At 48.4% G+C, this 19,071-nt stretch overlaps 1 protein-coding gene across 1 annotated transcript; it reads left to right on the top strand.

Annotated features, from left to right (window-relative positions):
* The first annotated feature begins 1,113 nt into the window (after positions 1 to 1,113).
* DNAJA4 (DnaJ heat shock protein family (Hsp40) member A4) lies at positions 1,114 to 18,274 on the top strand. Its single transcript, XM_045542122.1, has 8 exons — positions 1,114 to 1,412; positions 1,777 to 1,915; positions 7,460 to 7,640; positions 9,366 to 9,470; positions 10,702 to 10,929; positions 11,989 to 12,219; positions 16,096 to 16,196; positions 16,300 to 18,274. Exons 1-8 carry the CDS (start codon positions 1,333 to 1,335, stop codon positions 16,516 to 16,518), a joined length of 1,284 nt encoding a protein of 427 aa, XP_045398078.1. The 5' UTR covers positions 1,114 to 1,332; the 3' UTR covers positions 16,519 to 18,274.
* The last annotated feature ends 797 nt before the right edge of the window (positions 18,275 to 19,071 follow it).

Below are 19,071 nucleotides of genomic sequence, written 5' to 3'. Positions count from 1 at the left end.
GAGCCTTCACAGCTACCATCTCATTTGATCCCTACAAGGATCCTCTGAGAAAGGCAGGCAGAGGGCAATCATGTCCCATTGATGAACAAACAAGCTCAGAGAGGAAAAGGCTCATATAGTTAGTAAGATCTGAATATGGACTCCAAAATTTCTGACCTCCAGCTCTGAGTTCTCTGCCCAAAGGTTCTGCCCTACAGGGCATAATTCATAATCCAGAGAGTGTGAAAAAAAGCAATGTCCCCAAGAATAGAGATGAGCAGCTTAAAATTTCTCTTGGACAATAAAAGTCATTTCTCACCCCCACTGAACACGTGGATGAGGGGTAAGTGCCTGCTTCAGCCATAGGACCCAAAACAAGCCCAAGGGATCCCAGGGTGGTGAGCAGGGGCTCGCCCTCCCTGACAAAGTGTTCCACGGGCAGAAACCAGGCTGGGCTAGGGCAGAGGGGCCTGCAGTTCTCTGATAGCCGGGCCTGCTTTCCACGCCCACTTTTCTGCAGCCGGTTGTGATCTTGGCTCACGGTGCACCCGCCAGGACCTGGGAGTGGCTCAGGGAAGTCGGGGACCTATTACTGTACCTGCCCAGGCAGCGTCCTGGGCGACCCAACCCGTTTAGGGTCCCAGAAACGGGACCCCATTGTGTCCCCAACACTGGGGCCGCCAGCCTGGTCCGGCCCTGGTAGTTCGCTCAATGACGATGAGCGCGGGGGAGGGGTAGTTTCCCACCTCTGGGAGAAGAGGGGGCACTGCCCACCCTTGAGAGATTTGGAGGAACGCTGCTGCTCAAGTCTGACCGGCGTCACTGCCCACATCTGCGGGACGTCACAGCTCACGCTCGGGGGACTGAAGTGGTTCCCAGTGGTGGGCAGTAGAGAGGTCGCTGTCCACACCTAGGGCTAGCGAAGCCCCCGGCCCCACTCCCTGTACACATCTGGAAGGGCTTGGGTTCACCCCGGCCTTGAAGATGCCACGGGGAGCCCCGGCAGCTGCAGACCCTCGGAAACTGGGGCCCCACCGCGGCAGAGGGACCCTACCCACTCCAATCCCCTCAAAAATGCCACAATCCGAGGCAGGCCTTAGGGCGCTACCTGGCTGTGACCGAACAGGGGGCGGCCACACCCCCGGGGAGAGGCCGGGCGGGGAGCGCAGGACGCGGCTCTCCCAGACCAACGCCTCAACGCACAGTTCCCGCCGACACTGCCCTGCAGGCCACCCCACCCGCGAGCCAGCAGGTCCCGCGGACCCTCGCAAGGGCAAGAGGGCGGAGGCGGGGCGGCGGGGCGGTCCTCGGAGGGCGCCCTCCACGCCGCAGCCACCTTCTAAGGCCCCCGACATGGCCCGTGGCGGCGGTCAGAACTGGACCTCCGAGGAGTCGGACGGGCAGCCCGAGGAGCAGGAGCCCGAGGAGGCCGGGTGAGCCGGCGGGGCGGCGCCGGGCCGCGCGACGGAGGTCTGGGCAGCCAGCCCGCCGCGCCAGCCCGCCACCTCAGGCGCCGCCGGAACCTCCGCGAAGGTTCTCGGCCCTTGTGGCGTCACTGTCTCCTGGCGGAACCTTCCGCCGGCGCCGAATAAAAAGCCGCTGCGGAGGAGCCGGCCCGAGTGCGGCGGCCGGCGGAAGGCGGGCGGCGGGAGGCGGGAGGCGGGCGGCGGCGTTAGGGCTCCCGGCGCGGGCGGCGGGCGGGCGGCGGCCGTGGCCGTGACGCGCGCGCTCGGCGGGGGCCGGGCCGGGCCGGGGGGGCGTCCGGGGCGCGCTGACCGGGCCCGCCCCGCCCCGCAGAGACAAGATGGTGAAGGAGACCCAGTATTATGACATCCTGGGGGTGAAGCCCAGCGCCTCCCCGGAGGAGATCAAGAAGGCCTATCGCAAGCTGGCGCTCAAGTACCACCCGGACAAGAACCCGGATGAGGGCGAGAAGGTGCGGGGCGGCGCGGGCTCATTGTGAATTATTCAGCCCGGGAGGACCCGGGCTGTGAATTATTGAAGGCGGCGGGGAACCCGAGCCGCGTTGGTTCCGGAGACCGTCCCCGAGCGCCGCCCGCAGCGGGCCGGCCGGGCCGCGGGTGGCGGGAGGCCGAGGGGCGCCGAGCGGCGCGGTCGGAGCACTTCGCCGAACGCTGGCCTCCCCGTGGAGGCGCGTGTGGTGCCGGGGCCAGGGGGACTCGGACCCCTCGTGAGCCCCTGCGTGGCCCATTCATTCCTCCATTCGTTCCACAAGTGTTTATGGAGCCCCCGCCGTGGCTGCCGGATGCCGGGGAGGCGCCGGGACTGAACCGTGGGAGCCCAGTTCTCGTAGGGTTTGTGGGCATCACTGTGGGAGAGGCAGCCGGCAAATCGGGAAACAGAGGCACATGCGACCAGGAGTTGTGCACTTGCTGGCAACGACTGGTTCACATTCCCTGTTGATGCGTGAGCCCTAGGCAATGAGTTTCTTTAATCTGAGCTAGTACCTGGGATGAACCCGGTGTCCCTCTTGAGAATGGCAAACTGGGTTTGGTATGTGTGCTTGCCTTCTACCTAACACTTGTCAGACATTGAATGATCACATTGTCTTCATTAAACAGGGACATGGACATCTGAAACCTGACACATCAGTTTGTATGCATATTCCAGGTTTTTTGTGACAGATGACCCACAGTTGATCTTAAGTACCAATAATAGGCTGAAATGCTTTGCATAATAGGGACCTAAAGTAAACTTTTTCATCCTGTTTACAGAAACAGTCTTTTTATCCCTAAAGAGGCTCATCACCCACCTGAATAGGTGACTTTTGAAGGATCAGGTGTTGCAAGGAAGGCTTGTCAGCCGGCCTGCCCATTCCTCCCTTCACTTCTTGCCATTTTCTTATAAAACTTTAGTTGTTCCGGATAGGTCTTGGAATGTGGGGCCATTGTAGTAGCCGAAAGCAATGACACCTGGGCCACTTTTGAAGCCACCAGTTGATCACTTGTCCAGCATTTAGACCGTGGAAATGACTCAAATCAGAATACCTGTCTGCATTAGTATATTCCAAGCTGAGAAGGCTACGTTAGGAAGGTTGGCTGGGTGGCAACAGTGATAGAATATTTATATTTAGCCACATGTGCTGAATGTGGCCATCACAAGTTTAAGATGCTTTGCTGTAAGACCATGTGTCTGTTACTTGTGTTCTTTCTAATCTATATTTAGGTGGCTTACTGTAGCTTTTAAAGTCACTGGCTTTCTACACAGTACTGGTGATTCATAGATCTCCTGCCTAAATTCATTGTAGTGTTTCTGACAGTCCATTTAAGGAGACATCTAGGATTCTAATTTCACATTTCGGAGGGCTGGCTAAAGGCAACATGTGGGAAAGCCTTCCAACCTTGGTTTTGGGTCAAATCTCATAGCACTCATCAAGAGGGAGTTCATGACTGTGTGTATACAATTTGAGAAGAATGTGCTTTTGGTGTTCTGAACTTTTACTTTAAAGAAGTTAGACTTGACCTGTGTACTACATGTGTGTAGGTTTCACCCTCCATATACCTGTCTGGGCAGGTTGTTTGGTTTGTTTTAAACTATTATTTATTCATAGCCAGGCACTGAATTAGTGTCACATAAATGAGCTCTTGGCAGTGAGATCTGGCAGGGCCCTCTCAGCTTGCGGGTGCTTCTGTGATGTTCCCACTGCCAGGAATACTTTCCCCTTCCTACCTTCAATGAAGTGGATAAAATCCTTTAGTTTAGTTCTCAGCTAAAACATCTTCCAGGAGGCTGCCTCTGAGCCATAGACTGAACCACTGGCCCAATATTCATCCTACTTTAATGGTGTTACTTGTTCAATACCCACATTCCCTGCTGTGGTGTATATAGGGAAGGGCCTGTGCCCCCATGGCCATTTACCGCCTGTGTGTCTAGCTGTGCAGGGTAGGTAGTAAAATATTTGTTAGCCGGCTAAGTGAATGAATAGCAATGTCATTGATAAGAAATGCACTTTAAGAAATTCTGTGTAGGAGGAGGAGAGAGCCAATAAATGCACAAATTGGAAGGAAGATTGCAGTGAAGGGGAGATTGGGAGGTCAGTGGAAATTTGGATTGGAAATCAAAGGGAATAAGGAGACTGGGGACTCACTTTGTAGAAACTCTGCTGTAAAGTTCCCCAGAGAGGGCTCATTCATTCATTCACCATGTAACTCTTCTTCGAGTCCTACTGTGTGCTGGGTGCACTGCATAGGCCTTCGTGTGTGTGCGTGTGTGTGTGTGTGTCTGTGTGTCTGTGTGTGTGTAGTGCTTGTCCACTTTATCTGTCACAAATGGAACCTTTTTATTTTTTTCCTCCTAAGTTTGTCACTGTATTATTAATGTCTTTTCAAAAATAGATTATGTTAGTCCTTTCCCCCCTTCCTCCCAGACAACTGAGAAGGCCGTTGGGGTGTTGGTCTTTGTTTTCCACCCTGTTGTCCTGTGTTGCTAAGCATTGGGGCAGCCTTTGTGTGTTGTCAGGTGCTCTGTATGCAGTCTGTACTTCTCTGTGGCTGATTTTTTTGCAAGACACATGGGTAGTGGGTAGCAGGTCAGCAAGATAGTCCCTTTCGGGGGCAGTGATAGGGGGCATATTCTTGGCTGTTACCCCGTGACCATGAATTTGGTCTTTTGGTCAGTCTCAGGAACTTTTAGTTTGAATAATAGATTATCAGGTTAAAAAAATAAGAAAAGATAATGTAACAGTACAGAAAATTTCAGAATACAGAGGACAACCCACCAATTACATGTCATCGGAACCACTCTGTGCTTCTTTCCAAGCTTTTCTTAGGATGATCATACATGGTCATCCTGATACAGACTATTTTTTTCTCTCCACTTAATATTTTATCACAAGTGCTTTCCAAGTTGTTCCATAGTTTTCAGCCATTTTCCCAGCTGTATGGCAGTCCTATTAAGGTTCTGTGGCAAATGATCACAGTCTGAAAGGCAAGCTGGTCAGAGCACTAAGCTCCCACTGGGAGAAAGGGATCCAAGCAGGGGCTGAATTAGACTCTGCAGTGCGGGGACCCCAGAGAGGGGGTAGACCCAGTGCTGGTAGTTGGAGCCCCTATCCCAGGTAAGATCTGGCCTCTGACTGAATATCTCAAGTGACAGGGTATTCCTTTTTTATTCTTAGATTAATTCTATTAAGTCCAAGGGTCTTGTGAGTATCTAGGGAATTTGGTGAGTGTTTCTAGTAGACATTCCCATTAAACATATTTGCCTAGTCTCTGACCTGCAGACAGGCCCAGAAACACTCTAGGGACAGCCTGGCCTAGTTGCTTTCTGATCTTCCATACCAGGCAGCCAATCTCTACACCTCATTTTTTTCTGCTGAGGAAAGGGGTAACAGTGAGTGATGCCTGCTACTTGGTAGAAATGGTATGAGAATTATCATATCAAAGATCTAGCTGCCCTGTGTATAATGTTGATTTTTTTTAACACTCAATTTTTAAATTGTCCAGTTTTTTGTTAGCTATTATTTAGTAGCTGTTATTTACTAGTTATTTATTAGATCTCAATCAGGGATATGTAGAACAAGGGAATACCTAGTATCTATCAGTTTCTGTATTTGTGTCTTCATGGCACTCTTTCTGTATATCTTATGGAGCCAGCTGCATTGTAGGATGTTTATGCATCTGTCTCTCAGACTGAACTGAGTCTTCAGGGGGCCAAGATGCTACCTCATTTATTTATTTCTGAATTCCCAGAATTGAGCCATTTCTACAACAAATAATTACCAAGTACCTTCTGTGTGTCAGACACAGTTCTAAGCTCAGGGAGACAACAGTGGGCAAAACTCCCTGTCCTCATGGAGCTTACATTGCAGTGGGGGGTACAGCATAAGCAATGGATGATGTAGCATGTTAGAAGGTGCCTAATGCCATGGAGAAAAATGAAGCAGGGTGCTGGGGAGGGTCTGGGGATGGGCTTGCAGTTTTAAAGCTGGACTTTGAGCAAAGTGTTGAAAGTGGTGAGTGGGAAAGCTGTACCAGGTGGAGGCACTTCTAAGGCACATGCTGCAGTGTTGAGAAATAGCAAGGAGGCTGGCAAGGCTGGTGCAGAATTGAGGGTGAGGGAGGGGCACAGGAGGAGATACAGGCAGAGAGCCATTGGGTTGGGCTTATAGATGAGACTCAGGATGGCTTTTACTCCTGGTGGCCTGGGCTGCCTTGTAGGGGTTTTGGCAGAGAATCCATGCAGTTAGCAGGCTCAGAGGGAGAACAGACTGAAAGCTGGGGTGAGGAGGGAAGAGGGAGACTCGTGAGGAGGTTACTGCAGTAGTCTAGTCCAGAGATGGGGGCTCCAGCCAGGGCGGGTGTGGTGGTGGTAAGGAAGGGATTTTGGATATTTTCGTGTTCTGATTTTATTTTAAATACTTCCATGTACCTACAAAAAAGATGAGAGTGGTACAATAAACGTCTGCATGTCCTTCACCTAACTCCACCATTTGTAAATAAGTTGTCATATTTGCTTTGTCTATTGTTATTATTTATCATTACTATTTGCTAAAGTTTTTGAGAGTAAGTTGCATCTGTCATGACATTTCAGCCCCAAATACTACGACATATTTCTCTTAGGAACAAGGACATCCTTGTACATAACCATAGTGCAGTTATCAAAATTGAGTAGTTTAACATTAAGAAAAAAGATCACATTTCTCCAGTTGTTCCAATCATGTCCTTTGTAGCCACTTTTTCTTCCAGTGCAGGATCTGATCCAGGATCACACATTGCATTTAGTTTTCCTGTCTTACAGGTTTTCAGATTGTCACTGAATTTGGGTTTTCTGACTGGATTCTTACAATTGGGTTTCAGTGATACATTTTTGGCAGGAATGCTACACAGGGGTTATTGTGTCTGTCTTGAGGTACTGGAGATGCAAATGTGAAGGTAGCGCCAGCAGGATTTGTTGACAGGTGAGATTGTCATTGACAATAACTGAGATACGGGGAAGACTGGGGGGAAGACAGGACTTTGGGGAGAAATCAGAGGTACAGGTTTACACATAGTATCTGGCACGAGGTTGGGTGCTCACAAGTGCCTGTAGTTGAATTTCATGCTAGTAAACTAGTAAAGTGATTCCCATGGGCCAGAAAGCCACTGGTAACACCTGGAGTCCTGGGCTTACCTGGTTATAGATTAAGCCCTGGCACGGTCTCGTTGCATCCTAGCTGGCTGGACTTGACTTCTGTGTGGTGCAGCCCAAGTAGGGAAAAACTTTCTCTACTGCTTTCTCTCCCTTACTCTTGCCACCACGCCCTTAATGGTTGCCCTCTGTTTCCCAGTTTACAAAGGAAGCAGATGGGAAATTCAGGTTCCGGATAGAGGATGTATAGACTGGCTAGTTTGAGGGATTGGGTGCGGAATATCTCTGTTATTGTGTTATTCATATTCTTATGGTGGATTTGCTTAATAAAACAATTCAAACCTTCCCTCGCTCTCTTTTTAAATATCTCTCTCTTTTTTTTCTTTTAAAGTTTAAACTCATATCCCAGGCGTATGAAGTGCTTTCAGATCCCAAGAAAAGGGACATTTATGACCAGGGTGGAGAACAGGCAATTAAAGAAGGAGGCTCAGGTGGCCCCAGCTTCTCGTCACCCATGGACATCTTTGACATGTTTTTTGGTGGTGGAGGACGGATGGCTAGAGAGAGAAGAGGTAAATGCTTTTAAAGAAATATAAGCAAGTTTTATAGTTTCCACGATTGTATGTGTTTTTGGAATCAGGATCATACTTTAAAAGGTACAGTTGTCATGTTTGGGGTTCATTAACTTTAAATGATTTGACACTTATCTAGTATCCAGGAACACTACCTGGAATCTCTTAGTGTCCTCAGTAATTATCTGACACCCTCCAAACTACACATATGCAGGAGCAGAATGGAGTGGTGGATAGGAAGAAGGAAGGTCAAGTTCATCTTGTCCTCTTTTCCTCTGTTGTTGGGGTCAAACACCTGAGTGTCCGGGGGGATGTAAATGGCACCTCTTGTGGTTGTTAGTGATCCCGTTACCAAGAGTGCTTTCCCCTCCTGCCCGCCCTCCGTTCGTGGCTCTTTGTTTCCCTGACCCAGGCCAGGGCCCGCGGTCCTCTGATTCTGGCTGGTACTCTGCTGTGTTCAGGATGCCCTTGTTTTCCCAGCCTGCTCAGGGGATTTTCTAGGTAACAAAATTCACCTCTTTATGTTTTAAAATCTTTGTAGTAAACTACCTGCCTTTTCAGAACGCATTATGATTAATCTCCAAGAGGTGAATGAGGAACTTAGTTAGCGCTTAGTTGAATGGCCCCAGGCCACTGTTTTTGAGTTCTGGGGTTTCTATTAATACATCTTACTTCTTGCCAGGCTTTGGGCTGTCACCTCTATTATCAGTAGTCTGTAATAGGCTAGCTCCCTTCCTCCCTGTCCAGTTTACTGTCTAGCCATTTTGGATCTTGAAACCAGATAGATAACCAAGCTTATTACAATTCTGCGTAAAGTCAGAAGAAATAAGCTGTGCCTTGGGGTTTAAGAAGTGTGGTTTTGGTAAATGTGAGGCCCCTGGATAAATGAAGCTGTACTTGTTCTCACATTATAATTGACTTTGAGCTTTAAAAAGCTTGGGTGTCAATTCTGTGAACACAGTGTGCTGAAAATCACCAAGTGTTTATTAGGGAAAAATCCTTCCCCTGTCCTCTGGGTGTATTGCCTACTCATGTAATTGATGGTGTGGACCTGAATAAAACCTTGAGTATTCTCTTGCCCGGCTCTCTCACTGCCTTGAGATGAAAAACTTCATGCTTTTAATTAAGTCATCTCTCAAAGTTGACAGCCAATAAAGCAGGACACCTAGTCTCAGTGACTGTGAGAGTTCCATGGGCAGCAGGGAGGGTCTTGGTGACAGGCTGGCACTGGCTGGACCAAACACACTCCCACTCTTAAGAGTGGATGCCCACCATCCTGAATGCAGAGGCAAGATTTTGGCAGAGGAAAGGATTCCCACTTGGCCACAAATTACAAAAGGGCACAGAAAGTAAAGCACTTTATGTCCAAGCAGGAGATCTAGAGACATTGATCTAGGAGAAAGGGCTCCTTTCCTGTTAGAAATCTCCCTGTCCTCAGATTTAGTCTCAGAAAATAAAGGTGGAAAGTCTTTTTGTTGACCTCTATAAATGATTGAATAATTAGCTCATAGCTAGAGAGGACATTAGTTCTTGTTATTGGCGGAGGGCCAGAGGGCAGGCGGGTGTAATAGAAGCATTGCTTCCCGAAGGGATGGGGATGAATGACCCTGGAACAGCTTTGGGTCTTTGGAGATTTCATGTAACTAAGGGTCATATGGGTGGTATTTAATACAGTGGTATATTTATTTCAATATTACTAATTGCTTTTTTTTCTCCCTTGATAAGGCAAGAATGTTGTACATCAGTTGTCTGTAACTCTTGAAGACTTATATAATGGACTCACAAAGAAATTGGCCCTCCAGAAAAATGTAATTTGTGAGAAATGTGAAGGTAAAAAATTAATTTTTTAATGACTCTCACAGCTCTTACCCTTCAGATTTGGAAGCAAGTGTGCTTGTTTTATAGTTCAGAGAAAAATAATTTATCTTCAAATACAAGGGTCAGCCGGGCGTGGTGGCTCACGCCTGTAATCCTAGCCCTCTGGGAGGCCGAGGCAGGTGGATCGCTCGAGGTCAGGAGTTCAAGACCAGCCTGAGCGAGACCCCGTCTCTACTAAAAATAGAAATAAATTATCTGGACAACTAAAAATATATACAGAAAAAATTAGCCGGGCATGGTGGCGCATGCCTGTAGTCCCAGCTACTCGGGAGGCTGAGGCAGTAGGATCGCTTAAGCCCAGGAGTTTGAGGTTGCTGTGACCTAGGCTGATGCCATGGCACTCACTCTAGCCCGGGCAACAGAGTGAGACTCTGTCTCAAAAAAAAAAAAAACATACAAGGGTCAAGCAGAGATTGCAAGCAGGTGGCCTGAGGGCCAGATCTGTTTGCCTGAATGAAAGTTTTCTTTGGGCTGCACCTCTGTTCAATATGTTAACAATCATTTTCAACATGTAAAAATCAAGACAGTTCAGCTAATCTCTGAGTTGGCAAACTTTTTCTGTAAAGAGCCAGATAGTAAATATTTTAGGTTTTGTGGGCCATGTAGTCTATTGTAACTACTCAGTTCAGTAGTCACAATTCATAAATTAATGGACATGCCTGTGTTCCAGCAAAGTTTTATTTACAAAACCAGGCAGTCTGGCCATAGTCTTCTGACCCCTGGCTTAAATATAAATGTAACTACCATGATTGTTTAAATCTGAGTTTTCAAGAAAAGTCAGATCTGGTGACCCCAGCCCCACATTGTCCCACAGAGAATTGGCTGAGCTGGGCAGGAGCCCCTGTTGACACAGCTGTGTTCTCTGGACTTCCACAGCCCCAGCTTCCTCACTGACCTGTGGGCATGGTGGTCCTCTACCCTGGGGTGGGAGAAAACACATTGGATCAAGCTAAAGTAAACAAATTGGCACAGTCAAAAACACAAATGTTTGAGATCAGATGTTAACATCTGATGTCATCTGCTTGGCCAGGCTCATCCAGACTCTCCCACATTTTTTTTCCTGATTATAAGTAGAATTCCAAGTCCAGGGTCCAGTGCAGTGATTCGCTGTCCTGTGGCGTCCAGTGGGGACACAGGTCAGGGGAAACCCAGCTCTCACTGCTGCCGCCCACACCCCGTGCAGGCATCGGTGGGAAGAAGGGATCCGTGGAAAAGTGCCCGCTGTGCAAGGGGCGGGGGATGCAGATCCACATCCAGCAGATCGGGCCGGGGATGGTGCAGCAGATCCAGACCGTGTGCGTCGAGTGCAAGGGCCAGGGTGAGCGCATCAACCCCAAAGACCGCTGTGAGAGCTGCAGTGGGGCCAAGGTGATCCGCGAGAAGAAGATTATCGAGGTACATGTTGAAAAAGGTGAGGCTGCGCATAACTAGTGTTCCACACTGACTGGAAATGATACTCGGTGCTAACCTTGGGACACGCGGGTTAGGGATCAGGGAAGTGAGCATCACAGTGTGTATTAGGGTGTGCCGTGAACTCCTCCTATTTCCAGGGCATCTCTCTTGACCCTCCCTGGCCTTATTTCCATTCTGTGTCACCTGCCAAAGCTTTCTTGCTGAGGTCTGCATCCTTGGGATGACAAAGCTCCTCTTTTTAGGGTTTTCTAGTGCTCTGAAAGTCTTACTTGGCCTTAGTGTTGGTCAGTTGCCCTCTCCTGACATTCTCAGACCATTCCTTTAGAGTCTTTGGAGTGTTCTTCCTAATAGCTTTCATTGCTCAGTGGCCGAAAGAGCTCATCTGAGCCTTTGTAGCTATGTGTTCGTTTTGTCCACGTTCCCCCCGACTGCGTCACATTCTCCCAAATACAGCACCTTTCCTGGCTGTTCATTTTGCCTGACGCCATCATTTTAAGGCCTTTTTCCATCTCAGCTGTTCTCCAAGTATACCCTGAATATTTTGTGGGTTTCTAATCCTATATCAGAGATGAGACCAAAAGTAAAAGAATCAACACCCAAAACAACACAGGTGTTGTTAAAGGACTTCTCGTTCAAACATGCCTGAACCCTGTGCCTGTGCGTGCACGTTGACTTATTAGAAAAGGACAGGCTGGCTGTCCTGTCCCCATGAGTCCCCAGAGCTACACCCTATGTGCACTGGGACGTGGGTGGTGACCTCATGCTCACATTGCAGCATCACAGGGCCCGGGGCAGGGAGTGCAGCATGAACCTGGGACGTGGGGACCCATTTGCCCTCTCCTTGTGCGCATGTCTCAGGCCTCGTGTTATGCCGAGGGAAGTGGGAGCTCTTTCCTCAGTGATCACCCCAGCCACCTCTCCCCGCCTCCTGCGTGTGAGGTTGGGAGGCTTGGTGGATAACGAACCCCCAAAGGACTCTGCGTTCTTTCTTTAAAAGCTTTGAGGAAGTACGGTTTGTATGAGGAATGGCTAATCAGCAGGGCATGATGTCTCATAGGTATGAAAGATGGGCAAAAGATACTGTTTCATGGAGAAGGAGATCAGGAGCCTGAGCTGGAGCCTGGTGATGTCATAATTGTGCTTGATCAGAAGGATCATAGTGTCTTTCAGAGACGAGGCCATGACTTAATCATGAAAATGAAAATTCATCTTTCTGAAGCTCTTTGTGGCTTCAAGAAGACGATAAAAACCCTGGATGATCGAGTTCTTGTTATTACATCCAAATCAGGTAATGTTTCAAATGTGTGTTTCCATTGAGGTTCTGTATGTTTAGCATAATGATTCTGGCAAGGTAGCCTAATTTTTTTTAATCGATAAATAATTTATGTAAAAAAATGGATAATGATCAATTCAGGTTATTTGAGGCATCTACCACCTTGAGTATTTATTATTTCTATGTGTTGGGAATAGCCTGATTTCACATTTCCAGTTGACTTCTGTTAAGTTATTGTGATTGATTTTTCTCTAAAGTCATCACTAATGACTCCAAAGCATTTTATTAATTTCTTTTATATTCTCTTAGGAAAAAAAATTCAGAGGGGGAGGAGGACCTCTGGCAAAAAAATTCAAAGTTGAGGGTAAAAGCCTCAAATAAGAATCTTGGGGGTCTAAAATTCTAGCTGGAATCTGCCAATTAAAATTTTAAAATTTTATTTTTATGTAGTAAAACACAGCTGATAATAGTAGTGTTTTTCTATCAAATGGTGATCTGTGCTGGTCTATCCACATGTTCCTCTAGCCTCTGTGTTGTCGATTACCCATGAAAAGAGATGTTTTAAGATAGAATTTTCCTGAAAATAAAAGACAGTGTACGTCAGCTTATCCTTAGAGGCATCCACAGGAACTGTTGGTCTACATACATGCACAGGAGCCAGAGGGAGCTGCCTCGGGGCCTGAGTTCAGCCTCCCAGCCCTGTGTAGACACCAGGGCACTCAGCTCCCAGGAGGGCACTGAGCACCTGCCTAGAAGTGGCTGAGAAGGGCGAGAGGCCACGCTAGGGACCTTGGCTTGAAGCTGCTTCTGGGCAGCACTGAGGTCAGCTATATCTATCAAAGACAGTCTGGACAGGTGTGGTGGTAGCCAAGGCACCCAGGCATCTTGGGGCCTGGCACCAGCCACGAGCAGTGCTGCCCTAGTCCCCTCACTATGGAGTAGCTTTTCCTAGGCCATCTGAGGTTTGGGTCTATAGGGGCAGTTTCAAGCCTGGGCTGGGTAGCCAACTGATAAGACCGTCTGGGGCAGTGACAGCTAGTGATAAAGCTTCCAAGTCCCTTGGGGTGAGTGAGCCCCATGCCTGCCTGGCCAGCTTCCAAGACTTTGCTGCCTCTGTGCCATGTCTCTCTCCCCCTTCCGCTCCTTACCTGCTTTCGTCTTCCCGGCCGCCTTCTCTTTCTCTGTCACTTTCCTCTCTGATTCTTTCTGGTTCCCCTTTTCTGGGGATAACATGAAATGAAGTGATATATCTAAGCCTTGATCAGAGTTTGTGGGCTTTTTAAAAAACTTTTTATTTGGAAACAATTTCAAGCATACAGAAATCTGTAAAGAAAGCTGGGCATGGTGGTATGCACCTGTAACCCCAGCCACTTGGGAGGCCAAAGTGAAAGGATCGCCCGAGGCCAGGAGTTCAAGTCTTGCCTGGGCAACATGGCAAGACCCCATTTAAAAACAAACAAAAAAGTTGTACAGATAAAAATAGTCCAAGGCCCACCCATATATGATTTGTCTATTGTTAACATTTTATCTCATTTGTTTTCATTTGCTCTGTGTGTGTGTGTGTGTATACACACACTTCAGCAAAGATTGGGGAAAAGCACTGCAATGTAATGCAGAATTTGCATGAAAATTTTACACTTCCCTTTAGGCTCTGTTCCATAGACCTCCCAGGGTACCCATTTCCTCCCCTCACTTGAGGAGGAAAGTTTGAGGACCCCAGTTTACACAGAGCCCCAGGCTACTGGTTATGAGCAGGTATATGCCCAATACCCCAGCATTGTGTCCAAGAGCCCCTAACATTGTCACAGACCAGTTTCTAGCCCTCCCAAGAGCCAGGGCTGGGCAGCATCTGTGTGTAACTTATTTGGGAAAGCCCGTCCTTGACCAGGGGTGGCTGATTTGAGGTCTTATGTCAGCGTGACAGAACTCCCTGGCACAGGGCCCTGCCGCAGGGACTGGAGCCCGGCGTTCCTCACCACCTCAGCTGACCCCAGCCCAGGGAGCCTGGGAGCCAGGGACAGCATGAGGGTGGTGAGGGAGGAGCCGCAGAGGGAAGGAAGTGGCAACTGCTGAGAAACCCCTTTCCTTCCCTAGTTACAAGGAAGGGCTGAGCATCCGGAAAACCTGCTGTTGGAGATTCCTTTTTGGTTGTCTTTCTTTGTGTTGTTTTCTTTCCCCCATGCTTTTTCTTTATTCTCATTTACCTTTTTTTGTATTCTCTCTTCTCTTTTTCACCTCTCTTTTCTTGTTTTGGCTTATTTCTTGTTTCTTCATATCCTCTTCTCCCTCGCCCTCCTTCCTTCTGCTGTCACAATGCTTCAGAATCAGATTAATAAAAAAAGGGCGTTAGGAGCCACACAGGGTACGATGCCGCCTGCCTGCCAGCAGGCACTGCTCGCTGGAAGAGCCCGACGCACGGTCTTCCTTCTCTCCCCGCGTCTCCCACGCTTGCTCTCATGGCTCCCACAAGCCTAGAAGCAGGAGTGTGGGGAGTTGGGCTTGAGAGCATCACAAGTGACACCTGGTAGGCACAGGGAGATAGAAAAGTTCATCACGTGTTGCCTAACAGTGGGGACATGATCTGAGAAACTCCTCACTAGGCGATGTCATCGCATGGACATCATAGACTGTAATCACCCAGACCTAGACGGCACAGCCCACACACGCCCGGCTGCAGACCGGACAGATGCCACTGTGCTGAACACTGTGAGAATTTGTGTATCTGAACAGACCCAAACATAGAAAAGGTACAGTAAAAATACAGTGTTACAATCTTAAGGGACCACCTGTCAAACATGCGACCGAGACGTTACGCAGTGCATGACTGTATTTAAAAAAAAAAACAATAAAAACCAAGAACACAAAAGCCCAGCAGCCCAGGGCCAATTATTAGCTCAGGGGCCACCATCATGCCTCACAGTAGGCTCTACGGCCATGTCTGAGTCACAGCCCTGCCCGTGGATGACCACAAGGATGGAGAGTCATAGGCACAGTTTATTTTTTGAAACCTTGTATGTTGTATTTTTAAAGATTTCCTCTTGAGAGAGATGTCAGCTTCTGCACAGCCCCTTATGGGAGGGGCTGCTGAATAAACTGGTGTTTAGCTCCCTCTTCATCCCCCACCCTCATTTTTTCTGAACATTTCTGTACTTTGTCCATTTTCATCACTGAGCTGAAGAACATACTTGCTCGGAAACATTTTCTCCTTCTCGTTTTCCATGCTTGGAGGGAAATCACATTTTTAGACTTGGGGGAGAGCCTCAGAGCTCTGGGGGTCTAAACTCCGTGACGCCTTCTGAACTCCTGCAGCTGTGAGACCCAGTGGGCGCAGCCAGGAGCCCGACTGCGGCTCACCAGCACACACGGAAGTGCCAGTGGCCAGAGCACCTTGTGAGCTCCCTACCTGGGAACCTGACTGTCACCTACAGGGGGCCGGCCACAAGCCAGTTTTCATGCCAGGTGGGGGCTGGTTGGATTCCTTGGAGGCCTCTTCCTGTTCCAGGCTCTGCTTGAGTGTCCAAGGAGCAGACTCTTGTCCCCGTCATGGTAGAAGAGGCAGGCTGACAGGTGTATTGGCCCATTTTATGCTTGCTTGGGTGTTGTGACTTCCACTTCACTCTTTTAATACTTACCTAATGACGGAGACTTCAGCATGCTGCCCCCTTGACACGCTGCTGGAGCCCAAGGCCCATCCCCACCCCTCAGCAAGCAGCACCTGACAGGGATGGCTCAGATTGGGACCAGCTTTCCAGTCAGGTGCAACATTAGCCCTTCCTGTGCTCGCCGCCAAAGGGGTGCTAGGGCTTGCCCCCAGCTCTTCCAGAAGGGAGACTGGCCTCTGCAGACCGCCCTCCGTCTCCCTGTTTCATAACTAAACCTCTTCTGTGGCAGGTGAGGTGATAAAGCATGGGGACCTGAAGTGTGTGCGCAACGAAGGAATGCCCATCTACAAAGCACCCCTGGAAAAAGGGACTCTGATCATACAATTTTTAGTAAGTTCACTGCATTTTCTTCTCATGGAACACGTTATTAAAATGCCTTCACTGAAAGGGGGAAAAAAACAACTACGTGTCTTTGCCATCTCACCCTTTACAGGTAATCTTTCCCGAAAAACACTGGCTTTCTCCAGAAAAGCTTCCTCAGCTGGAAGCTCTGCTCCCTCCTCGACAGAAAGTGAGGATTACAGATGACATGGATCAGGTGGAGCTGAAGGAGTTTAATCCCAGTGAGCAGAACTGGCGCCAGCACGGGGAGGCCTACGAGGAGGAGGACGACGACGGGCCCCGGGCCGGGGTGCAGTGCCAGACGGCATGACATGGCCCAGAACAGCGCAGCCCCGCCGGACTAGCACATGATGAATGTAACGTTGGCACAATGAAAATGGCATCGCTTTAATGGCCTCGTGTTTGGGGTGTCCTGTGTATGTGTTCAGCATTCAATTGCTGAGAGTCTTTTTGGGTTTTCTTTTGGTTGTAACTTAAGTTATAGCTTAATTTATATTTAAATGTTTTAAGTGTAAATCACCTCTAGTCTGTATATGCAATCTGTTCATTTACGTTTTCAAGATGTGCTTTTGAGATGCCAGTGACCGCACCGACACTTTGTGCTTCTCCTGGCTTTGCCATGTTCTGTTCCACCAATAAAGCACAGCCCGGGTAGCAGCACCCAGCCCCCCAGAGAACCCCAAGACACAAAGTGGACATCCTGGCCCATCTCTAGGTCTGTGGTTTCTCTGCCCTCCCTCTCCCTCCCTTGGCAGAGTTACTAGGGCATGATCTCAGGGCTGCTAATATGACATTTCTGAATCTAGATTCTAGATCCTTTAAAAGAATAAAAGCACATCTGTGGATCGGACTTGGCTTCCTGTGCCTGGTTAGCACACCCATAGTTGCAGGGCCAGCTTAGTCTGTTCTGTGCCCTTAGTGGTTGGAATGGGGGGTGTGATACGATTGGATACGATCATCTCTCTTGGAAGTCTTCTGACCCTGTGGTGAGGATAAACCAGTGTTTTTTTTTAAATGATACGCTGGTATCACTGTTTGCCTGTGACTCCCGCACCTTGTTCTTTGTGGTTTTATGACTTCTCTGTTGACAGCCTTTGCAGTGCTCTCCCACCAAAGTGCTTACTTGTAAAGACGAAACCCCCCCATGGACCCAGCAGCCTCAGTGCAGCAACAGAAGCCAAGGGAGAATGCTAGTGGTTTGGCCGTACGGCACAGCCAGCTTCTCCTCTGACCAGTGATCCTGGGAGACTTGAGGATCTGAAAAGACATAGAACTTCTCAGTGTTTTCCACCTCGTTCTCCCAGGTTCACCTTCCTTCCAAAGGATAGTTCCTCTCGTTGCACAGCCATATTACAAAGGGCTTCCTGCTCAAGTGATGTTTTAGCAAGAGCTGCACTAACCGAGTTCTACTGTGGACTATAGTTTGTATGGACTATCACTGTAAATTATAGCTTGTTTGGAGGGATATTAGTCATTATCTTATCCCTGGCAGGTAGACTACAATTTGAACTTAGGGTTACCTCAAACCTTTAGCCATTACTGCTTCTTTCTTTCCCACGATTTGTAAAGAAAAACTGCTACCTTCGAAGCTGCTGGGTTAAAGCAGAAGTCACCTGTCAGATCTACCCTTATTCGGTTATATGCTACCTAGAGTTTTGACTCAGACCAGGGACCTCCCCTAGGAGGGGCAAAGGGCAGATCAGACCATGGCAGGTAGGGTGAGCCAGCTGGATGGACTAGGTTGAACATTGGTCAGGACAGATATAAAACTGATACTTCCAACTACAACTACGTGAAAATCGATTTATAAATGGACCACAACTCTAGGGTGTTGTTTCTGTGCTGTGACTTCCTTCCTAATAAATTATTGCTAAATAATTACTGTTTAGTTGGTGATGGAACAAAATTACATTGAGCTCCTTGTCATGTAAGAGGAATTTGAAGGTTGTTGCTTAATTTTATTCCACCTGTACATCTGTAACCTTAAAATTAAAACTGAGCTGGGTATGAGAGACAAGTGACTTTGCTTTTTCTTTGAGAGCTCAAATAAACAGTGTTAAGTGCCAGCTTGCCTCACATCGGTTGATATAATGGAATGAAGTTTCCACCCGCATGAAGCTTTATTTTGGGGGTAGGGGGTGAATGCAAACATCAGGTAGTAATAACTGCTATGACAACCAAGAGGAATGGGAAGAACAAAGGGAATAGGGGAAGGCGGCCTCTACAAGGAGCTGACATCTGAGCAGCTACCTAAACACAGTGAAGAAACAGACCTCTGAAGGTCTGAGGGAGGAACATTCCAGGCAGAGCAAGTGGCAAGGACAATGTGGGTATAAGAGGGCGAGCAAGGCCGAGGCAGGAGAGAGGCACAGGGCTATGATAACGAGCATGGACTCTATTCTGAGGGCGATGGGTGGTTTGGGGAAAAGCACGATCTGACTCACAAGCACATGATGTTATGATCAATAAAAAGCAACAAGCTTCTGAGTGTTAGCTACTTAAGCCTTTTCCATTAATATGCATACCAAGTCTCAAGGGGACTGCCGAAGAGAAAACTCTGAGGTACAGGTACTCTGGGATAACTGTGGCAAGGCTGGAGTTCAACCAGTAGGCACAGGCTTGAGCCTAGGCATGGTTAAGACAGCAAGAACAGCAGGCTGCACTCAGCACCCACTCAGGGAGTTAGAGACCTCTCTGAAATTACTAGGATAAAAAGGAGGGCATGGCAGAGGACATCTTTAATACATCAAACAGAAGGATGCCCAGATAGGACTATAGAATGTCAAATATACTGTTTCCTCCAAGACCCCATTCTGAAATAGATTAGCTATTTCACGGCTTCTGCTCACTCGCTGCTGTTATC

Source organism: Lemur catta, chromosome 1 (genome assembly GCF_020740605.2).
Source record: "Lemur catta isolate mLemCat1 chromosome 1, mLemCat1.pri, whole genome shotgun sequence".
Lineage (NCBI taxonomy): Eukaryota > Metazoa > Chordata > Mammalia > Primates > Lemuridae > Lemur > Lemur catta.
The sequence above is the reverse complement of the archived record's forward strand: the minus strand, read 5'-3'. Positions and strand labels throughout refer to the sequence as shown.